Genomic DNA, 22,573 nt, shown 5'->3' with positions numbered 1-22,573 from the left:
CACCCCTAGGAATTGCTGGCTGCCCAACCTGCTATGCCACAATGCCAGCCCCATGACATCTGTGAAAACAAGAGTCGGCAACCTTTTTCTGTAGAAGGCCAGATAATAAATATTCTAGACTTTGCAGGGTACTCTGCTATATATTTTTTTTTTTTTTGACAGGCAGAGTGGACAGTGAGAGAGAGAGACAGAGAGAAAGGTCTTCCTTTTTTTGCCGTTGGTTCACCCTCCAATGGCCGCCGCGGCCGGCGCGCTGCGGCCGGCGCACCGTGCTGATCCGATGGCAGGAGCCAGGAGCCAGGTGCTTTTCCTGGTCTCCCATGGGGTGCAGGGCCCAAGCACCTGGGCCATCCTCCACTGCACTCCCTGGCCACAGCAGAGGGCTGGCCTGGAAGAGGGGCAACCGGGGGTACTCTGCTATATTACAGTCCCTCAGTTCTGAGTTCTAAGCATCTGACTCTGCTGTTACAGCTTGAAGCTAGCCATAGACAGCACCCAGGTGCCTATGTTCCAGTTAAGACTAGTTTACAAAAACATGCTTTGGGCTGGATCTGGCACACAGGATGTTTTTTGTTAACCCTTGGGTTAGAAGATAGCAGGCAAGAAGGTATCCTATTGGTGTATGCAAGACTATTATCACTGCTGAACTATAAGTATGAGCAGAAGGTCATGTCCACAGATTGGACAAGGAAAACAGATGCAGGAATTATTGTCATTTGGGCATTTTCCTTGGAATGGACTGAACAGCCCATTGGCTGGGAAGTAGCCTAACGCACAAATCTGTGTGTTTTCATTTATAGGAAGTTGTGAAGCAGGCAGAAGTAATCTTTGGTGACAGAAGTCAGATCTAGATCACCTGGAGTGCAATGTGGAGATTGGGAAGAGAATGAAGTAGCTTGTTAGGCTGATGCCAATGTTCTGTGTATCTTTTTTTTTTTTTTTTTTTTTGACAGGCAGCGTTAGACAGTGAGAGGAGAGTCAGAGAGAAAGGTCTTCCTTCCGTTGGTTCACCCCCCAAATGGCCGCTATGGCTGGCGCTGCGCCGATCCGAAGCCAGGAGCCAGGTGTCTCCTCCTGGTCTCCCATGCGGGTGCAGGGGCCAAGCACTTGGTTTATCCTCCACTGCCTTCCTGGGCCACAGCAGAGAGCCGGACTGGAAGAGGAGCGACCGGGACAGAATTTGGCGCCCCAACCGGGACTAGAACCCAGGGTGCCGGCGCCACAGATGGAGGATTAGCCAAGTGAGCCGCGGTGCCGGCCTGTATATCTTGATATGGGATTGCATGAGCTGGGTGTATTCATTTGTGGGAAGTATCTATGGTATGCATAAGGTTTGTACATTTCACTGCATTAAATTTTACCTGGAAAGAGCCATAGACAAGTAACTGGTAAATATTAAGCATGCTGAAGTAGTTGTGGGATATTTCCTGAGTATTTATTGGTGTGTGCAGCTTATTATTAAGGGCATCAAAAACATTAACCAAATGTGTGGATACGTAACACAGTAAAGCAAATATAGAAAATGTTAATTGGAAAATGTAAGCGCTAGATATGGGGCTGTTTGCTGTGTAAATTCATTTGATTTTTGTGTGGGTTTGAAATTTTTCATAATAAAACTGAGGGGAGGGTCCTCTTTAATGAATTAATGATTAAATAGCAGTAGGCCATGGAAGAGGGGAAGATTTCAGTTACAGGGCCAGAGGAGACCTCGCTGAGAAGCTGACTTTTGAGTAAGGAGCTCAAGGAAATGAGGAAATCAGGGAGCCACCCAGCCATCTGGGGCAGGAACGTTCCAGTGAGAATGTCAAGTGAGGCTGGCGTGTACCCGGCCTGTTAGTGGAGCAGTAAAGAGGACTTTGTGGCTGGCCTTGCCTGAGGGAAGGCAGAGTAGAGATGGAATCAGAAAGGCGATTGACTGGCAGATCATGGAGGGTCCTGTGGGTCATGGTAAGCTCTGCATGACATAGGAAGCAACTGAGAGGTTTTGAGCAGAGAAATGCTATGATACAACATGATGACCCGAAGTTTCACTTTGCAAGATTTCACTGACTTGCCATCAACCATGGGCTGAAAACATAGGGTGGAAAGTTCCAGGAGTAAACAAATCATGAATTTTAAATTGTGTTAGGGCTGGCACTGTGGCGTAGCAGGTAAGGCTGTTGCCTGCAGTGCCGGCATCCCATATGGGTGCCAGTTTGAGAGTCAGCTGCTCCACTTCCGAGCTAGCTCTCGGCTGTGGCCTGGGAAAGCAGTGGAGGATGGCCCAAGTGCACCCTGCACTCGTGTGGGAGACCCAGAAGAAGCTCCTGGCTTCTGGCTACCAGATTGGCAAAGCTCCAGCCATTATGGCCATTTGGGGAGTGAACCAGTGGTTAGAAGACCTTTCTCTCTCTCTCTCTCTCTCTCTCTCTCTGCTTCTGCCTCTCTGTAATTCTGCCTTTCAAATAAAAATAAATAAATCTTAAAAAAAAAATTTCAGTTGTGCGCCATTCTGAGTAGTGTCAGCCTACCCAGCCCAGGATGCAAATCATCCCTTTGTCCAGTGTATCCATGTGTGTGAATATGCCAGCCACCTATAGTCACTTAGTAGCCGTCTAGATTCTCAGTGTCTTGGCTACAGGATTGACTGAGCTAGTACTACAGAACTTGTGTTCACGTAACCATTAATAACTTAATAATGACCCCAGGTCGAGAGTAGTGATACTGGCATTCAGATATGCTGAAGAGAGGCCTTAAAGTGCTTCCATTAACAGAAAAGGTGAACGCACAATACAATATTTTCGTAGAGACCATATTCATGTAGCTTTTATTTCAGAATATTGCTGTAATTTTTCTCTTTTCTTATTACTTATTGTTAATCTCTTACTATGCCTGATTTATAAATGAAGCTTTATCATAGGTATGTATCAACAGGAAAAGGCATAACACATAGAAGATTTGCTACTGTCTGTGGTTTCAAGCATCCCCCAGGGGTCTTGGAACAGATGCCCCGTGGATAAGGGGTGACACCTGCACAGGTGTTTCATAGTGCAGCCTGGTTGCTGTATTCGGAACAGGCCACAGTCAAGTGGAAAGACCGGGTAGAAAGCTATTTTAGTAATCCAGATGCTATGAGATAGTGGTTCCAACCTGAGTGGTGAGAAGAGGCTGAATTCCGGATGAGTCTTGAAGGCAGAGCTGACAGGGCACACTGACAGGTTGTGAGATGAGAGAAAGAGAAGTAAGGGAGGCACTGAGGTTTTTGTTTGTTTGTTTAAGATTTATTTATTTGAAAGGCAGAGAGAGAAAGAATCTTCCATCCGCTGGTTCACTCCCCAGACGGCTGCCTGCACTGCAGGCTTCCCCCATACGCCACAGCGGCGGCCGTGGCACTAAGGTTTTGAGCCTGAGCAACTTGAAGGGTGGGATTGCCGTTAAGTGAGGTGGGGAGAACCACAGGCAAGGCAGTCTGGTGACGCTGTCTGGACATGTTCTGAGCAGGACATCACTTAGATAGCCATGTGGGCATGAGTTAATGCCCTCCCTGGGGGAGCCTCCGGGATTAGCCCAGTGTCTCTTGTGAGCCTGAAATGCTTTAAATTCTGTTTTCTTACCTGTTTTTAAGTGAATTGCTCCATTATATGTCTGTAATTGATTTCATATAAGAAGAAAAATTGATCAGTTACCATGGTAGACAGGCTAGGCTCTCCCCCCAGGTAATCGTACCTCAGTTCCTGGAATTTGTGGACCTGTTATGTTAGCGTGATAAGAAAGATTCCATGGGTACAACAGTGTTATAGACCTGAAATAGGGGTGTTATCCCAGTGGGCCCATTTTAATCGTATGAGCCCTTAAAAGCAGAGGATTTTTCTCTGGCTGGAACAGAAGTCAGAGAGATGTGACATGTGCGTATCTTCCTTGTGAAATGTGTTCTGAGTGGTTTGTTTGTTATAATTCCCATTATAACATTATATATATACACACATATATATACATACACATTAAGAGTTTTGCTTGCTGCCAAAAAGCTTTTTAACTTTTTCTTAGTTGTAATTATTTTTGGTCAATTCTCTTATGTTCTCACAAGGAACAGACAGAAATCACCAGCAGTAGCCAAGTAGGAAGAATGCTTAGATGGGCAAGTTTACTATGTTACAGGAACTCAGAATCCCATTTTGCTTGGCGAGTCAGGGTGGCTGTCATAGGAGTGAGCCCTCACTAGGCTAATCCTCCGCCTTGCGGCGCCGGCACACCGGGTTCTAGTCCCGGTCGGGGCGCTGGATTCTGTCCCGGTTGCCCCTCTTCCAGGCCAGTTCTCTGCTGTGGCCAGGGAGTGCAGTGGAGGATGGCCCAAGTGCTTGGGCCCTGCACCCCATGGGAGACCAGGAGAAGCACCTGGCTCCTGCCATCGGATCAGTGCGGTGCGCCAGCCGCGGCGGCCATTGGAGGGTGAACTAACGGCAAAGGAAGACCTTTCTCTCTGTCTCTCTCTCTCTCACTGTCCACTCTGCCTGTCAAAAAAAAAAGGACTGAGCCCAACAGGTGGGAGGGACCCGCACACAGAGTATATACAGGACCTGGAGCAAGGATGAGTGGCAGGAAGGGCCAGAAAGGGGCATGAAAACAGCTGGAGGATTTGCGCAGAGGTGAGACACATTCCAGTTTACGTTTTTAAAGGATTACTCTGATGGCTTTGGAAAATGGAGTAACAAGAAGACTAGGAGAGGAATCCGGTTAGGAGGCAGTTGGAGTAGTTTAGCGGCAGACTTCCTAAGTTAGCTACACTACCATCATGCCAGATTTCCTTCTTTCCCAGCCCTTTAGTGTTTATAGAGTAAACTAAAACTGGACTTTTATTGGCTTGAAGAATCAGTTTAAAATGTATTTTTATCTAATTTATATTTGATTTATTTGAAACACAGAGGAATCGTCTATCTGCTGGTTCACTCCCTAAATGCCTGCAACAGCCAGGGCTGGGTCAAACTGAAACCAGGAACCTGAAATTAATCTGTATCTGTCATGTGAGTGGTGGGAACCCAAGTACTGCCTCCTGTAAGCTGGAATCCAAGCAGAGCTGGAACTAGAACCTAGGAGCTCTGATATACAGTGTAGGTGTTAAATACCCACCCCCACCCCCACCCCCACCCCCAAGTTTTATGTTGGAAAACATGAGATTTTTTTTAAAAGATTTATTTATTTGAAAAGCAGAGTTAAAGAGAGGCAGAGAGAGAGAAGAGAAATGTCTTCCATTCTCTGGTTTACTCCTCAAATAGCCACAGTGGCTGTAGCTGTGCCGATCCAAAGCCAGGAGCCAGGAGCTTCCTCTGGGTCTCCATGTGGATGCAGGGGCCCAAGGACTTGGGCCATCTTCTGCTGCTTTCCCAGGCCACAGCAGAGAGCTGAATCAGAAGTGGAGCAGCCGGGACTAGAACCGGCACCCATATGGGATGCAGGCGCTGCAGGCAGCAGTTTCACCCGTGATACCACGGCACCAGCCCCAAACATGAGATTTTTTATATAGATTGACTGCTAATGGACTGCACTCCATTATTGCACAGCTTGTAAGTTCATACAAAGCGTCTGTCGGTGTGTCTGGCAGGTTTCCTATGTGATCCGAGACGAGGTGGAAAAGTACAACCGCAACGGGGTCAACGCCCTGCAGCTGGACCCGGCACTAAACAGACTGTTCACGGCCGGCCGGGACTCCATCATAAGGATATGGAGCGTCAACCAGCACAAGGTAAGGCCGGGCTCAACTTTGCAGTCTGCGCTCAGGAAGTGCGGCTCAGGTGACTTGTCAGGGTCTCCTCCTTTCCACAGTTTCCCATTCGCTCTCTCTGAGCACCCTGGTGCTTGGTACACTTTATAACGACACTGCAGCCAGCACTCTGTAAGCCTCTGAAAACGTCATCGCTCAGAGAGTTTCAGAAGTGTTTTAGCTAAGGCTAAATAACTTAATAATGGCCATGAACTAGATTTGTCTTAAGGACGCTCTACCACAATGACAGAGATTTGGCTGATGGAGAATTGTTTTCAACAATTTATTTTTCTTTTCTTTTTTTTTTTTTAATATTTTTATGTATTTATTTGAGAGGCAGAGAGGGAGAGACAGAGAGAAAGGTCTTCCATCTGCGGGTTCACTCCTCAAATGGCTGCAACGGCTGGAGCTGGGCCAATCCGGAGCTAGGAGCTTCCTCCTCCGGGTCTCCCATGTGGGTGCAGGGGCCCAAATTCCTGGGCCATCTTCTACTGCTTCTCCATGCCATCAGCAGAGAGCTGGATTGGAAATGGAGCAGCTGGCACTTCAACTGGCGCCCTATGGGATGCTAACACCACAGGTAGAGGCTTAGCCTATTAGGCCATGATAGTGGCCCCCAAAATTTATATTTCTGCCTATTCCTCTTATCTGGCTTGCTCATCAGGAGACATCTGTTGAGGAGTGTTTTGTTATACCCTTCACCTAGAACGTGCCACATTGAAGACACTTCATAGGCAAAGAGAATAGTTTTCTACAAGTCTGAGAAATAACACTATTCAATCTTGACATAAAACAGACACCATAACAAGGCTGTCTGAGGTAGTGCAGGCAGGCAGGTTGCCAGAATCTTCCAGGTTAGTGGCCAGTGGTGTTGTCCCTCATTTGTTTGAACTTCTTTGAATTCCCACAAGAGTGACATTCCAATTCAGACATTAAATATGCTCCCCATTATGGTATGCAGGTTTCAACCAGGAAAAAAAAATTCCCCAAAGCCTCTTGACAATCCTACTTTTAAAAAAAAGCACAGATTGAATTTGAATATGTATTTACATTTATAATTAATATTGTATGAATGTTTGATTTCTTTATTTGAAAATGAAGCCTATAGGGCCTTATTAGATCACATAAAGCTGCTGTGGAATTGTGAAGATTGGGGTGGGCGCTGTGGCGTAGCAGGTAAGGCTGCAGCCTGCAATGCCGGCATCCCGTGTGGGTACTGGTTTGAGACCCAGCTGCTCCACTTCCGATCCAGCTCCCTGCTGATGGCCTGGGAAAAGCAGTAAAAGATAGCCCAAGTCCTTGGGCCCCGGCACCCAGATGGGAGACCCAGAAGAAGCTCCTGGCTCCTGGCTTCGGATCGGCTCAGCTCTGGGTTTGCGGCCATCTGGGGAGTGAACCAGTGGATGGAAGACCTCTTTCTCTCTGCCTCTTTTTCTCTCTCCGTGTAACTCTGACTTTCAGATAAAAAATTAAATCTTAAAAAAAGAAAGAAAGAAATTGTGAAGATACCATGCTGCCCTTCTTCATGAGTTTTAAGGTCAGCTTAAACAGAGACCAGGATTCAAGTAAATGTAATGATAAATCCCCAGATGGATAGGAGCCCCTTGTGGGAGTGTCTGTATTGTAAATGACATAAACAAGAAGATTTGAGGACGAAAAAGGAATGCTTATTGAGTTCTTAATTATGTGCCAGACACTCTTGGCACTTTGATACCCAACATGATTTTAATTGTCACAGTAGTCCCTCCAGGCAGCTGTTAGGATCCATTGTCATAGATGGGAAAACAGGCTTAGAGTTCAGTGGCTAGTAAGTGACAAAGAATTAGAATGCAAGCTAACTTTAAAAGCTTGGTGCTAGACCCTGTATTTTTTTTTTTTAAGATTTATTTTTATTTATTTGAAAGAGAGTTACAGAGAGAGAGAGGTCTTCCATCCGCTGGTTCCCTCCTCAGATGGCTGCAATGGCTGGAGCTGCGCCTATCTGAAGCCAGGAGCCAGGAGCTTCTTCTGGGTCTCCCACATGGGTGCAGGGGCCCAAGGACTTGGGCCATCTTCTACTGCTTTCCCAGGCCACAGTAGAGAGCTGGATCGGAAGTAGAGCAGCTGAGGCTTGAACCGGCGCCCATATGGGATGCCGGCGCTTCAGGCCAGGGCTTTAACGCACTGTGCCACAGCACTGGCCCCTAGACCCTGTATCTTTAAAAGTCTGTGTCTTTCTAGCAAGCTCCACAAGTCTGAAGTTCACAGCAGGAAAAGAACTACTGCTTTGCCCAGTTTCTGGATAATGTTTCTTTTAATGAACTCAGTCCTACCAGCTTTGAATTCTTTCACTGGTGGAAACTTTGGTGGCTCGATGTCAAAATCCTGGAAAGTGAAGTGAGGAAACACTGGATGCTTGACCTTGACATGCTTTTTAGTGCTTAGATTTGAATTGGACTGTCAGTCTTGTGGGAATTCAGAGAACTTCTAACAAACGAGAGACAACAGCCCTGGCCACTAACCTGGGAGAATCTGGCAGTCTGCCTGCCGCACGACCTCAGATAGCCTTGTTCTGCTGTCTGTGTTTTGTGAAGCTGACTATCTCTGTTTCCGACTCGTGAAGAGCTCTCTCCCTGCCCATGCGTGTCTCAGACGTGACGTGTTTTAGGTGTAGGGTGTAACAGCACTCCTCAACAGACACGTCCTGGTGAGTAAGCCAGATGAGCGCAGTAGAAGGATCTGGAGTTCCTGAATTGAGATGGTGATGCAGGAAGTCCTCTCCTAGCTCTCGGGTTCCATTTCTTCCCGGAAGGACTGTGCATATTGGGAGAGAAACATTCAACTCCGAAGGTAAAAATAGCAGTAGGAAAGTTAGCAGCAGGAGAATTCACTCCCTTCTGCTGTCAGACAGGCTCCACCGCACTCCTCAGACCCGCTCCCGGCCCTGCCAGCTGCTCTGAGAATTCCCATCCGCCACCCAGCCTGCAGGTTCCTTCAGCTCCTGTGCCTTCTAGTAACCCCTCCCTGCCTGTCGCCCTTGGGCTCCACACGGGCCTAGCCCAGAGCTTGCTGCCCTCACTGTCAAAAGACAGAAAGGTGAGCATTTATCCCAGAGACTCAGGCTTGCGTTAACCCTAAACCTGCGCTGATACACAACTGTTTACATCTGTTAGCTGGAGTTATCACTGCTGCTCGGTGAAATTCTGCGCTGAATTCATTTGTCAGTTTGAAGATCTTAGAGCGGTGTGTCGCATTAACTAGATCCTCAGTGCTCCTCCGGTTCGTAGTGTACTTCATTCTCTAATGTGTGTGTTTATGGTGTGTCATTTCAGCAAGATCCGTATATAGCGTCCATGGAGCATCATACAGACTGGGTCAACGACATCGTGCTCTGCTGCAACGGGAAGACGTGTAAGTGTGTCCTGGGCTTAGCTGGCCTCCGGGAGTTTTTGATTCAGTTTGGTATACAGGGTTTTAGAAAGTTTATGGAAAATGTGTATTTTGGAAAAACTGTGCAGGCATTTCAAGTTTGTTTTACACCAAGATACATTGACCTGTTAATTCCATGTTTCCATGAACTTTTTGAAGTGCTTGCGTATTTTTCATGTTTTGTAAGCTTTTCCCATTTTTTCTGTATAAGCTTTTTAAAAGTGAAGTATAACATACATACAGAGAAGTACACACCTCTTTAGATTACAGTTAATACGAGTTTTACAAAGTGATGCCTGAATTAAACAATGTTGCCTGAAGCCTCCTTGTGCCATGTTTTCAACGTTAACCCAGCCCCAAAGGAACTGCTCTCTTGTCTGAACACCACACATTAGTTTTCCTGCATTTGAACTGTGTATAGGTATACTCATACCATAATATGTTATTTTAGCCATATTAGTACCTTTTTTTGTTCTTGTCTTGGTAAGATTTATTTCTTGGTTTACAGGCTGAATTAGAGAAATTTTTCTCAAATTGGTTGAACCTTCAACTGGAATATTATAAATATTTGTCCTGCCTATTAAAAAAAAAAAAACCACCTGGGGATAGGCATTTAGTGCAGAGGTTAAGATGCTGTTTGGGACTCTGCATCCCATATTGGAGTGCCTGGTTCAAGTCCCGGCTCTGATTTCAATCCAGCTCCCTGCCAGTGTCCATCCTGGGAAGGCAGCACATGGTGGCTCAAGCCATATATGTGGGAGACCTAGGAGGAATTTCAAGCACCTTGCTCAGCCTGGCCAAGCCCAGCTGTTGTGGGCATCTGGGGGAGTGAACCCACACATTGAAGACAGCTCTCTCTTCTGCTTTTCAAATAAGATTAAAATAGATAAATTTTTTTTTTAAGATTGGAGGCAATATGCAGTAGGTTCTAGAAAGAACTTGCAGGTATGTGTGAATATTAATTTAGAATAATGTTATTTTTTATGTTGTTTTAAGATAGTTTGTTATAAGTCATATTCTAAAGGGCTTGTTCATTCTTTGCCTCTTCTAGTAATATCTGCTTCTTCTGACACAACAGTAAAAGTATGGAATGCACATAAGGGCTTTTGCATGTCAACATTGAGGACACATAAGGTAAAACACTATCATGGCTGTTGGTGTCTTTACTGTGGCACTGGGATCTTTGTACTTTGTGTGGCTCTTATCCTAGTGAGCTTTCGAGTAGATCATAGTGTGTCTGTTCTGTTACAGGATTATGTGAAGGCCTTAGCATACGCCAAGGATAAAGAACTGGTAGCCTCGGCTGGGTTGGACAGACAAATATTCCTTTGGGATGTGAATACTCTAACAGCGTTGACTGCCTCAAATAACACTGTCACAAGTAAGGTGTTTGAAAGAGATCCAAGTTGGCATAAATAAGGAGTACTTTATAAAATAGCTTTAATGGTTTTGTATCGAGACAGTGGTTTGTATTTTGAGAGTGCATCTGTCTATACCATTCTAGTCCCCAAGAGGATGATTGAACAGCAAGGAGATGGTTCCTCACTGTAGTCTGAAAATGGTGACTTTTCCGGATATAACCTGGCTGTTTTTTGTACATGTGCATGCCTTAGCTCCCTAGCTAGAGTCGGGGCTATATACTGTCTCAGCATCTAGTCCGTGCTGGGGTTCTCATGAGCCATCACTAGGCCCTGACTCTAGATCTGAGACCTGCCTCAGACCCTGACAAGGCGGGAACAGAACCCAGAGAAAAGCACTCGTGTCGCAAGGTCAGGGACCAGGCGTAGCGGATAGAGTCTCTTCTAGATACACCTTGCTTAGAATTGTTTAAAGAGGATATCACACACACATTTTTTCATGATTATAAAAACAGTATTAATAGCTAAGCCTTACATAAGTAAGCTTATACATAAGTGCTTAATATAAGCAGGCGTTTTTCTAAACACTTTACATGTATTAACTCCTAATTTGTAACTCGTCAATGTTCTTGTTTATATTTACTTATTGTAAGATTAGGACCATATCACATAGACAGTTTGCTATGCAACTTCTTTGTTTTTTCCTTGAAAATCGTTGTTTTTTTTTTTTTTTTGCAGACATGCAATTTATTATAAGGTAAATTATACAAAAACCTTCACTTGCAACAGTTTACAATTTTGTTTCTTACTGTTTCATGCTGTGAATTTTAAAGTATTAAAAGCTGATAAGAATAAAATTAGGATCAATAAGACTCAAAGAAATGCTTAGCAATATTTTTAATGTCAATGACGTTAATGTTTTAGTTAAAAAGTTTTTGGGAAAGTGGAATTAAAAGATACTGTGCGTTTCCCATGAATCCTGAAGTCCTAAATGCAGCATAGTACTTCCACAGGCTGCTGAGCACAAGGCCTGAGGCCGGAGAGGCAGTGAGGAGAAGACCTTGATGTGCTTGGTGCCCTGCAAGAAGCAAGTATCTGTGTGCCTCGGAGCCCTCAGTCCTGGCTTCTGGGTTCCATGGAGCTGCTTGCACCTGCTGATTTCTCTTTTTAAAAAAAACAAACAAACAAACAAACTTTTATGTAATGAATGCATTTTTATAGGTACAACTTTAGGACTATAGTGATTGGTTGCCCCATACCATTCCTCCCACCCTGACTCCTGTCCCACCTCCTATTCCCTCTCCCATCCCATTTTTCATTATGGTTCATTTTTAGTTTATATACAGAGGACCAACTCTGTGCTAAGTAAAGATTTCAACAGTTGTATGTTACTTCTTGCACTTTGGTGATGCAGTGGGTAGGAACTTGATTCTTGCCATATTCACTCCCTGATTTCCTTCCCAAGTGGTTGGACCAAATTTCTTCTCTCGTGAGTAATGTGTGAGAGGGCTACTTGACTGTGTTCTTTCAGAATTAAGTTATCAGCCTGGTTTTGTATTTGATTTGCTACGTGAAAATGGTATTTTTGATATGATTTATGTTTTCTTGAACAGTAGATTGGACTTCTTTATATTGATGGGCATATGTACATCTTTGAAAATGCATTACTGCCGGTGCTGCAGCTCACTAGGCTAATCCTCTGCCTTGTGGCGCCAGCACACCGGGTTCTAGTCCTGGTCGGGGCACCGGATTCTGTCCCGGTTGCCCCTCTTCCAGGCCAGCTCTCTGCTGTGGCCAGGGAGTGCAGTGGAGGATGGCCCAAGTGCTTGGGCCCTGCACTCCATGGGAGACCAGGAGAAGCACCTGACTCCTGCCATCGGATCAACGCGATGCGCTGGCCGCAGCACACTGGCCGCGGCGGCCATTGCGGGGTGAACCAATGGCAAAGGAAGACCTTTCTCTCTGTCTCTGTCTCTCACTGTCCACTCTGCCTGTCCAAAAAAAAAAAAAAAATACATTACTTATGTGGATAGTTTTAAAATAACAATGCAATTCAATTTAGCAGATACTTACTGAGCACGTGTGTATACTGTAGTCTGGAAAAGAGGTAAATGTTGCTAATGATGCTGTTTAGAATTACCTCCATGTGGGTGGATTTCTTTTCCTTAGAATTTCATATAGATTTTCTAAATTGAATAGTTAAATTTGCAATTTCTGCTAAGTAATTACTAAAAACTAAACTGATGATTTTGTTAACATTTAGCTCTGTTTGTCTCAATAGCTTCTTCTTTAAGCGGGAACAAAGATTCCATTTATAGCCTGGCCATGAATCAGCTGGGAACCATCATCGTATCAGGGTCCACTGAGAAGGTAAGGGGGGCCGCAGAGAGTGAGCGCTTGCAAGCCAAGAAGCCAAAATAGCTTTGTGTGTGTGTACATATACAGTGGTGCCCAGAGGGTGCTGAAGGAGTTTTTGTTGTATCTCTGTAACTACTGTGTGGCTAGTGATGGGAGGTGGCGGGGATGCTGTACATTATGGACGTCACAGAGGCTCCCTAAGGTTGGAGCCTTCAGTGGTGTCCATTGGCAGAGTAGTATTTCCTTATCCAGATTGAATGAGTGTCATTTGATTTGTGACAGTCGTCTGTTACTAAATTTTGATCACGAGTGTATTCAGTTTGTGTAACATGCTGTTAACATTCGCAGGTTTTAAGGGTGTGGGATCCCAGGACATGTGCAAAACTCATGAAGCTCAAAGGGCACACGGATAATGTGAAAGCATTGCTGTTGAACAGAGATGGCACACAGGTAAGCTAATGACCTCGTCAGAAATGTCCTCACTTCGTCTACTATTGTCTGGGTTGATGTAAACCAAAAACCATACAACTACAAATTGTAGTCTAATTTCAATTATTTAAAATGCTAAATTGCACGTGTAATATTCCACATTTAAAACTGTTTGCATCATTTTTCAATAAAGGCAAACTAAAGAATTGTTCTAATTCAAGTATGCATGTGCAGTTAAGGTACATGGTAGCAAAAATAACTAAAAACATTTCCTGTGTGAAGCAGAGGAAGCTTCGGTATTGATTGTTCTTCCGCCAGCTTATTAAGAGAAAAAATTTCTTCACAAGGTGTCTGACTTCAGGTTAGATTTTGTCAATGGCCTATGTAGATACAGTCTGTAGGTTTCAGTTTTCTAACATAATACTTAGAGTCAGTATTTCAAAGAAAAACGTGTTGGTAATGTTTGAACGTCAGCTCTGTTGGCCATGTAATAAGTGAACTGTAGATGACAGTTCTGTTTGCTCTGTAGCCGTGGGAAAGTCAGTTGTCACCAGCGTCAATCACAGAAATCCAGAAGACCTGAGCAGCGGTTTATGGTGTGACGTCCCTGTACCGTGCACCGCTGCCCCCCCCCCCAAGCTGTGGCTTCCCCACAGGGCAGTGGTCAGCTCAGGGAGAGCCGGGCTGCTTTGTGATGGGGCGAGAGGAGGATGAGGGGACAGGTGACGAGGCAGGAAATGCCGTCGGTCTGTGTCACTCCTGTGGGAATGACGACCGTAGACAGCGTCTCCTACGTGAACCAGGGAAGCCTGCGTCAGAGCTGAGAGGAAAGTGATACACCAGCTGAGGGCAGGGGGTCACCTTTGAGAAATGGGAGAAGAGGGGTCTTGGGAGACGGGGACGGATCTTGGTGTTGAGAAGACTCGTCTTGAGTTTGCTCGGCCGCCAAGTGGGGATCGTGATCCATCATGGGATGTGTGGTCAGTGAGCGTGTACTTAGGAGCATGTCCTTGCTGGAAGCCAGGGCATTTTGTGGTATTCTTGAGTTCTGTGTAGCAGCATCGTGTGAGTCTGAGAGGCCCAGCGTGCTTGGTGAGCCCCTCGCTGTTGTGCCGTGTAGCTGCAAGACTGTCCTTGAGACGGTTGTCCAGGCCTGTTAAGTTCCCTTTGTCCAGCGCTGGGCTGCGTCACACGGTCTCCATGGTTTCCAGAAAGTGGCTGTGGGCCTGGCAGATGTCCTAGGGCTCCTCTTGTCTACTGCACCCCATGCTTTGTTCCTCTCCTCCCCCTCCTCTAAATGTAAACGTAAACAGTGCGGCATATTTACAGTAGTGAATTCATTAACAAAGCAACTACCATACTACCCATCCGGGGAGCGGTGCGGAGGACACTCGAGTTCTTGCATCCTCAGAATTGCTCTACAGGCTCGCAGTGTAGGGTCCTGGGTGGCGTAGACTTTTGGATATTACACATTTTCCGTGACTTTTCGAAGACCCCTTAGATGCCGTAAGCCAGTGGTTCCCAGGAACATCTGCGTGTTGCCTCACTTCCCTCCTGCAGGGGAGGATCCTCATTTACCCAGTCTGCCTGCCTGAGGTCCTGCCCAGGGGAGCTCCGCCCGGGAGGTCTGTTAGCAGTGTTGTTGGGGCAGAGCCATCCCTGTGCTCAGGCAGTCACTTATGTGAGGAGCTGGGACCCTGCCCCCCTGCTCCGGGTTTCGTCACATCCTGTGGATTACAGTGTTTTTCTGGTAACACAAGTCCTGCTGAATCCAGCTTTTGGGTCTGAGAGTCTCCGAGCATCTGGCCACTTCTTGCCCTGACTTGCCTTGTCCCCTTGACTGCGCTCTTTGGGCAGTTGAGATTGTGTGTGAGTGACCGTCCTGCATGCGCTCCTGTGGCTTGACGGCCACCCAGCCCCAGAACGCTGGCACTTCCCATCGTCCCTGGAGAAAAGCCAGAGAACCTGCTCCCGGCTGCAGAATCTGTCATTCTGCGTGTGATCCAGCCAGGCCCCTGGGGCTGTTGCGTCTAGTTTCAGGGTCACCTCCTAATGAGCATCTTCATGTTCATCCAGTGCCCACCGGTCAGCAGACACCAGAGTGCCTGTGAAACAGGAAAGCCTCTCACCGTGCTAGCACGCGCATAAAGAAGTTGGCCAACATTCGATGTTGATGGACAAGACATCTCTGTGTCCACAGTAGCCAGGGCTAGGCTGCCACTCATTTGGGGTCTCCCACATGGGTGCCAGAGCCATCACCTGCTGCACCCCCAGCCCCCACCCTGGGTGCACCTTATCAACAAGCTGGAATCTGGAGCAGAGCCGGGACCTCAAGCCCAGGCATTTGAATCGAGAATGCAGGCATCCAAAGCAGCAGCTTACCCAGTGAGCCACAGGCCCAGCCCCAGGGCCTTCCTTTCTCCCGGGAAAATGAAGTGCCTGTCCTCTTCTGCAAGTCCCCAGGGGAGCTGGTTTGAGCACACAGAGCACGCGGAGCACGGATGTAGGCTGGCTTAATTCCACCTATTTCTGTCCGACTCCGTGTGCCCAGCCTGAATTTGTGTGCCCGCAAATTCCGTGTAGCTGAGTGTCCTGAGCCTTCAGACCTTGTCAGAACTGCTAATATTAATTCCCTGGAAGTTCCTGTGGGAAGTACACAGAGTCACAGAGAGGGAGTGTAAGCCTGGCACTAGATCTTGCTTCTGAGTCTAAGTAGGCGCGAAGAGACTCCCAAGAGATCAGAATACACGTTAACAGGAAGCCGGACTTGGAAGTGGAGCTGGGACTCGAACCCAAGCCCCCTGATACAGGACGCAGGTGTCCCAAGCGAGCTCTTAACATTTGCCGCAGTAAGCGCCTGCCCCAAGAATTCACTTTTTAATAAGTTCTCAGGGGAGCCTGATACTGTTGGGAGTACGCTGCAAGAACTGCAGGCCTAGTGTAGACAGCATCAGGTCCCTCACCGATGGCTAATCTGAACGGAACTTGCCTGCAGATCTACTGATCAACAGCAGGTCTAGAGAGAACAAAGGTAGTTTCGCCTGGTGCCCCCCACTTGACATGAGCATACGTTGTTACCTTTGTTCATTTCTGTGTGTGGTGTGTTCTGGTCAGAAGGCTGTCATCAGAGGCAGGAGTACGGGCTGTTTAGGTGTGTGAGACAGCATGGGGTCAGGGGAGAAGCCAGGTGCACGTGCGGGTAGGCAGGTCCTTGGCAGGCTTCTAAACTCACCTTTGTCCGCAGTGCCTCTCCGGGAGCTCCGACGGGACGATTCGCCTGTGGTCCCTCGGCCAGCAGAGATGCATTGCCACGTACCGAGTCCACGATGAAGGCGTCTGGGCCCTGCAGGTCAACGATGCCTTCACACATGTGTATTCTGGGGGAAGGGACAGGAAGATTTACTGTACGGACCTGAGAAACCCTGACATTCGCGTGCTAATTTGTGAAGAAAAAGCACCAGTTCTCAAGGTGGGTCATCATGTCATCATCTTAGCTGTGCTATTAACATTGTCACGGGTGTTAGCCAGACACAAGCCGTGTGGAAGCCTGTGTCCCCCAGGAGAGTCTCACAGAGCGGCTCATCTCACTGCAGGTGTAGCTTGGCGGGATAAGGAAGAGTGTCAGTCCCGGGCACTTGAGGTTCAGTGCTGGGCGGCTTTGGGTTTTGCTTGTGTTTGTTGGAAACAGGTTTGTAAGTGTCTTGCAGCGGTGATTGGAACGACTCGGGCCCCTGAGAGGTGCACAGCTCTCCCCTTGGGGAATCGTCCTGAGACTGTCTCTCACTTGGGCCTGTGCTTGCTTGACTTTGCCAACCTGGCCTTAGGAAGAGGAATACGAGAAGCTAAGGTTGTCTGTGAGCAGACAGCAAAACGCAGGGAGATCTGAGAAATACGCAAGTATTTCAGAAAGTTCATGGAACAATGCAATTACAAGATAGTTTATTTTGGTGCAGAAAAGTTGTATGATTTTTGCAGAATATTTTGGTAATGTGTATTTTCCGTGAACTTTTTGAAGTCCCCTCCATGTCCCTGGTCTCCGGAGTGAGGAGGTGGAAGAGTTCTGGTGATCAGAGTCTGCAGTGATAAGGATCTTCGAGGAAGTCTTTACAAGACTCGTGCTAAAAGTGAAGCCAAACTAAAAACTGGCCACTCGCCATGACAAGATGCTCCACCTCTGATAATCACAGAACAGCACGTTAAAACAGTAGGCAGGGGCTGGTGTCATGGCATAGTGGGTTAAGCTTCCACCTGCAACGCCAACGTTCTGTGTGGGTGCCAGTTTGAGTCCCAGCTGCCTCACTTCTGATCCAGCTCCCTGCTAATGCACCTGGGAAAGCATTAGAGGATAGCCCAAGTGCTTAGGCCCCTGTATCCATACCCACGTGGGAGACCCAGAAGTTGTTCCTGGGCTGGCCCAGCCCCAGCTGTTGCAGCCATTTGGAGAGTCGAAGAGCTCTCTCACTTTCTCTCACCCACCCCCACCCCCACCTCCAGTAACTCTGCCTTTCAAATAAATAAATCTTAAAAAAAAAAAAAAAAAAAAAAAAGCTTGCGGCGCCGGCACACCGGGTTCTAGTCCCGGTTGGGGCGCCGGATTCTGTCCCGGTTGCCCCTCTGCCAGGCCAGCTCTCTGCTGTGGCCCGGGAGTGCAGTGGAGGATGGCCCAAGTACTTGGGCCCTGCACCCCATGGGAGACCAGGAGAAGCACCTGGCTCCTGCCATCGGATCAGCGCGGTACGCTGGCTGCAGCGCGCTGGCCGCGGCGGCCATTGGAGGGTGAACCAATGGCAAAGGAAGACCTTTCTCTCTGTCTCTCTCTCTTACTGTCCACTCTGCCTGTCAAAAAAATAAAATAAAATAAAATAAAAGCAACAATAGGAAGTTTCTAAGTTTAAAAAGTAGACATAAAGAGGTCTCTACCCCCTTTTCTAAGAAATGATCTCCAATCAAGGAAAGCAAGAAACAGCTATAAATACTCATCTCCTGTGAGAGTGTGTGACACGTGAAACCCCGGCCTCAGTCAGCAAGGATGGGCCGACAGAGAGTGGAGGTCAAGCAAGACAGCGGAGAGCGCGCTGTGCTCTCCGCCCTCAGCGCTGGCCAGGTGCAGCTCTGTGACGCAGACGGCTTCCTTCGTGGGCCAAACCAGCAGTCCCGCAGAGACACAGGGAGTGGAAGCTGAATTAGCAGTTCTGTGAATTCAGTGTGCAGGCGGCCTCAGGCTGACAGGAGGGACGTGCGTGGAGGACAAAGATTCCGTGTCGTGAGTCCTGCAGCTCCCAGGATCTCCTGGCTGTGGAGAAAAGACTAGGAGCGCTGGGCCCAGACCTCACCATGCGTCACGGGGAACGTCAGTTTAAACGGCTAGCTAAGAATCCAGTCCTGTTCCCACCATTCGAGCCTGCAGTTGCCTGGTGAGGAGGAAAACTGGGTTAATGTAGAGTGATCCCATGTGTGCAGTAAACATGTTGTATGTACAGTACTTTAAATATACAGAAGGTAAAAAAAAAGAAATAAACCAGCTCTACACTAGCCTGTTCCCACGTGGGACACTTTTCATGTTTGCTGTGTAGTTACGCATTTAGTATGTTTTTACTACGAACATTTCCAAAGAAAACAGAAGTGTGTTTTCTTTTATTAAGAAAGAACAAAAACTGGGGTGGCAAAAACAATAAATTACAGGAAGTCTCCCATCCTTTTGACTGTATCCATTAAGGCCCCTCAAACAAGCCACACTTAAAACTTTGAGCTGCTGATTTTGGGGAGAATCACGTCGATTACACTTTGATGGGACTGGGAATTCCTTTAGCAGAGAGACTCTCCTGTCCTTCGGGGCAGCCCTGGCAGTCAGCACACAGTTGGTGAATGAAGGGCTGGCTACCGGATGCTGCCTGGCCACGCCTGGCTGTTCGGAGATGCCCGTCCCCAGAGCCATGCGCTGTGCTTTGCTTTCAGATGGAGCTCGATAGGTCAGCCGACCCCGCCCCTGCCATCTGGGTGGCGACAACTAAGTCTACAGTGAACAAGTGGGTGAGTGAGCCTCTCAGTACCTGTATGGTGAGTCGTGCTGCTGCCAGGCACCGGGAGCAAGTGCCCAGCAGGCTTCTGAGCAGTGGCCAAAACCTGACAGTCCCTGGGAGGGAGCTATGAGCCTACTAAACTTATGATGCAATCACCAGTCTCCACTTCAGGGGCCGGGATGCACGCCTGGTGTGCTTCCCTGGGGCACTGTTGCCGCAGGAAATAGCGGGAGTGGGAGAGCCCTTCAGGACTCCTGCCTCTCCTAACCCTACGGGGAGGGGGAAGACTGGGCTCCCGGGTTCCGTTCCCTTTTCTTCATAGCGTGAACACCAGGGACAGAAATCGCGGATAAAGAGGGAACCTATGCAAAGCACCATTAATTTTTATCTCAGTGAAAGAAGATTTGAGTTTTCTTGTTTGCCTGATTCTTTCTGGATAATAAAGGAGGAACTGCTTGTGTTTATCCCTGTTTACAAGCAGGTTGACTGCTCTCTAAATCGTAGTAAATAATTATGCTGCGACTGAATGATTTTTGGTTGCTACAGTAGTTGTAAGTTTTCTTGTTTGTCTTTTCTTTAACTTTATATTTCCTGCCCCTTTAAGCAAGCTGGCAAAACTTGAAGAGCAAAACCAACTAAATAACAAATTTTGTTCCTTTAGACGTTGAAAGGAATCCATAATTTCAGAGCATCAGGAGATTACGACAATGACTGCACAAACCCTATAACGCCCCTTTGCACGCAGCCTGACCAGGTTATTAAAGGTAAGGAAATTAGAAGTAGTGTACTTTGATTGGAGTTTATTGTTACTAACAGAACAACAGGAATGAAGATTTCTTTTAATATAATTTAGATGTAAACTAAAGGCTAATCATGTATTTATTTTAGTACAAGAAAAAAGTTATTTTAAAATATTTAGTGACTTTAGGTGCTTGGGCACTTTAAAATGGGCTTTCTTGAGTTAGGTTTTTTGTCTTGTTTTTTGCCCAGTGTCAGAATAGCCATGGTAAAGCCAACAGCGACTTTATAGAAGGTCTTCATGTTGTTTTTTGGCATAGCCAGGAAAGGACAGATGTGGTCTTTAAGTTCTACACGCTACAGCTGGTTGTGGCAAAAAAACAAAACAAAAAGCCAGGCTGTGTTTGATATCCTAGCTTGGGATTAGAATCTTGCATCCACCTTCCTCCCTAGTTGAGGTGTCTGTGTAGGCATCATTAGCATAGAATCCATTCAGGAGCCTGCAAAAAGAAGGAAGAGGAAAGCGAAAGTGACGCGCCTTGGGTTAGTTGTGCAGTCTTCGGGTTTTCCCTTCTGACGGGTGTGATCCTGTGCAGGCCAGGTAGCACACCATGACTTTAAATGCAGAAGGATCATTGTGCTAATTGTGTTTTTATTTTTCCTGTAGGGGGTGCCAGTATTATTCAGTGCCACATTCTTAATGATAAGAGACATATATTAACCAAAGATACAAATAATAATGTGGCATACTGGGATGTATTGAAGGTGAGTGCCTTTTTAATTAGGGCATGTTCTTTGTTTTTCATTTTGTACTATGATAATGAAGATAATAGATAAAGATTTAATTGTCATATCTTATTTTGGTAATACTTTATTATGTGAATGTTAGATAGAGCCACAGACTTTTTTTTTTATTTAAAGGTCTATTTAGTTAATTATTTGAAAGGTAGGGTGACAGGGAGAGAGAGAGAGAGAGAGAGAGAGAGATGCATTTTTCTGGTTCACTCTCCAAATGTCTATAGCAGCTGAGGCTAGGCCAGGGCAAAGCCAAGAGTCAGGAACTCCACCCAGATCTCCCAGGTGGGTGGTGGGAACCCAAGTACCTGGACCATCCTCTCTCGCCTCCCAGGCATGTTAACAGGGCGCTGGATGGAAAGCGGGTACGGGCCTTGATCCCAGGCACCCCAGTTCAGTCTGCAGCTAGCCCGGCATCACAGTGCCCACCCCACAGCTCATCATTTTAATCACCTAAATTGTTTAAATAAAATCTTTTCTCTGGTTATTCTATTACAAACTCTTATAGTCTGCCTTACCTTAACTACGTCAGAATGTCTCACGCTTTCAGCAGTGGTATTTATGAAGCCTGGGTAGTTCCTTGGCCGTGGGGAGTGGGACAGTTGTCCTGTGCACTGCAGCCACTGAGCAGCATCCCCAGCCCCTTCCCACTCGGTGCTGGTGACAGGTGCTTCCTTCCCTCCACGCTGTGACATCCAGGCATCGCCAGATGTTTGCAGGGAAGAAGGACAAAGAAGGGCACAAAATCATTGAGAACCACTAGAGTAGGAGTATTGGAGTCTTGGATTTCCAGCGACCACTGTAAGCACTATTTATAGCTCTCGTTGTTATGAGGATGGTTCTCTGGCACAGTTGGGATGTGTTAAGCTATTCAATCAACCATATTCAAAAAAGCACTGAAGAAACTCTAAGCAGATTGAAGTTAGTTTGCTTTTATAAATTTTTTTTTTGACAGGCAGAGTTAGAGAGAGAGACAGAGAGAAAGGTCTTCCTTTTCTGTTGGTTCACCCCCTAAATGGCCGCTATGGCCAGTGCGCTGCGCCAATCTGAAGCCAGGATCTGGGTGCTTCCTCCTGGTCTCCCATGTGGGTACAGGGCCCAAGTACTTGGGCCATCCTCCACTGCCTTTCCGGGCCACAGGTCTGCTTTTATAATTTTGATAAATGTCCCTTTTTAGTGTAGTTATTGGTTATCCATTTGTCCAAATATTTCCTGGACTGAGTGACTGTCATGAGGATCATGACTGATGGCAAAGTCTGTAGCATGGAGCCTTCTGGTAGGAGGGAGAAGAACAGAATGTGAGAGCAGATCACAGGATGGCGCATGGCCAAGGGTGGTTCCTTAACTTGGGGAGTCAGGAGAGCCGCATGGTGGAGACATCAGTGAGCCAGGGCATGCAGGCGTCCAGCGGGTGGGCATTTCAGGAAGGAGTGAATGATGAAGGCCCAGAAGAGCGAAGGGGTACGTTTAATTAGTCCACGGTGAGCGGTTTTGTGTTTGGAGATGAGAGTAATGTCAGGGAGCTGCGGGGGTATCAGGATGGAACATGCCTTTTAGGTCATTTCCCAAAGAGTGTGATGTTGCAGGACCCCGCCTTGGCCTTTCTTGGGTACTTCCTGAAGAATCTTCGATAATGTTAGAGCAGGAGAAGCCTGTGGTCAGTGCAGTCGTAGTGTTGTGTGATGAGAAAGTGGAAGCTGGGTGACCGTGGTCTTAAGCATAATAATGTG

General features: G+C 46.9%; 1 protein-coding gene across 4 annotated transcripts in view; it reads left to right on the top strand.

The window, feature by feature from the left end:
- The window catches only part of WDR48 (WD repeat domain 48), a 45,376-nt gene that overhangs the window by 7,544 nt on the left and 15,259 nt on the right, over window positions 1-22,573 (top strand). For 2 of the 4 annotated variants that reach the window (XM_008260280.4, XM_051852658.2), the window contains exons 2-11: window positions 5,579-5,719; window positions 9,049-9,127; window positions 10,197-10,279; window positions 10,397-10,526; window positions 12,785-12,873; window positions 13,210-13,311; window positions 16,535-16,759; window positions 19,246-19,320; window positions 19,972-20,074; window positions 20,716-20,813. In XM_008260280.4, the coding sequence (XP_008258502.2) occupies window positions 5,579-5,719; window positions 9,049-9,127; window positions 10,197-10,279; window positions 10,397-10,526; window positions 12,785-12,873; window positions 13,210-13,311; window positions 16,535-16,759; window positions 19,246-19,320; window positions 19,972-20,074; window positions 20,716-20,813 (1,125 nt within the window). Of the gene's footprint in view, window positions 1-4,905; window positions 5,088-5,578; window positions 5,720-9,048; window positions 9,128-10,196; window positions 10,280-10,396; window positions 10,527-12,784; window positions 12,874-13,209; window positions 13,312-16,534; window positions 16,760-19,245; window positions 19,321-19,971; window positions 20,075-20,715; window positions 20,814-22,573 lie in introns of those variants that run through there. The other 2 variants (XM_051852661.2, XM_051852659.2) reach the window with 2 other exon arrangements.

Source organism: Oryctolagus cuniculus, chromosome 10, assembly GCF_964237555.1.
Source record: "Oryctolagus cuniculus chromosome 10, mOryCun1.1, whole genome shotgun sequence".
In the NCBI taxonomy this organism is placed as follows: domain Eukaryota; kingdom Metazoa; phylum Chordata; class Mammalia; order Lagomorpha; family Leporidae; genus Oryctolagus; species Oryctolagus cuniculus.
The sequence above is the reverse complement of the archived record's forward strand: the minus strand, read 5'-3'. Positions and strand labels throughout refer to the sequence as shown.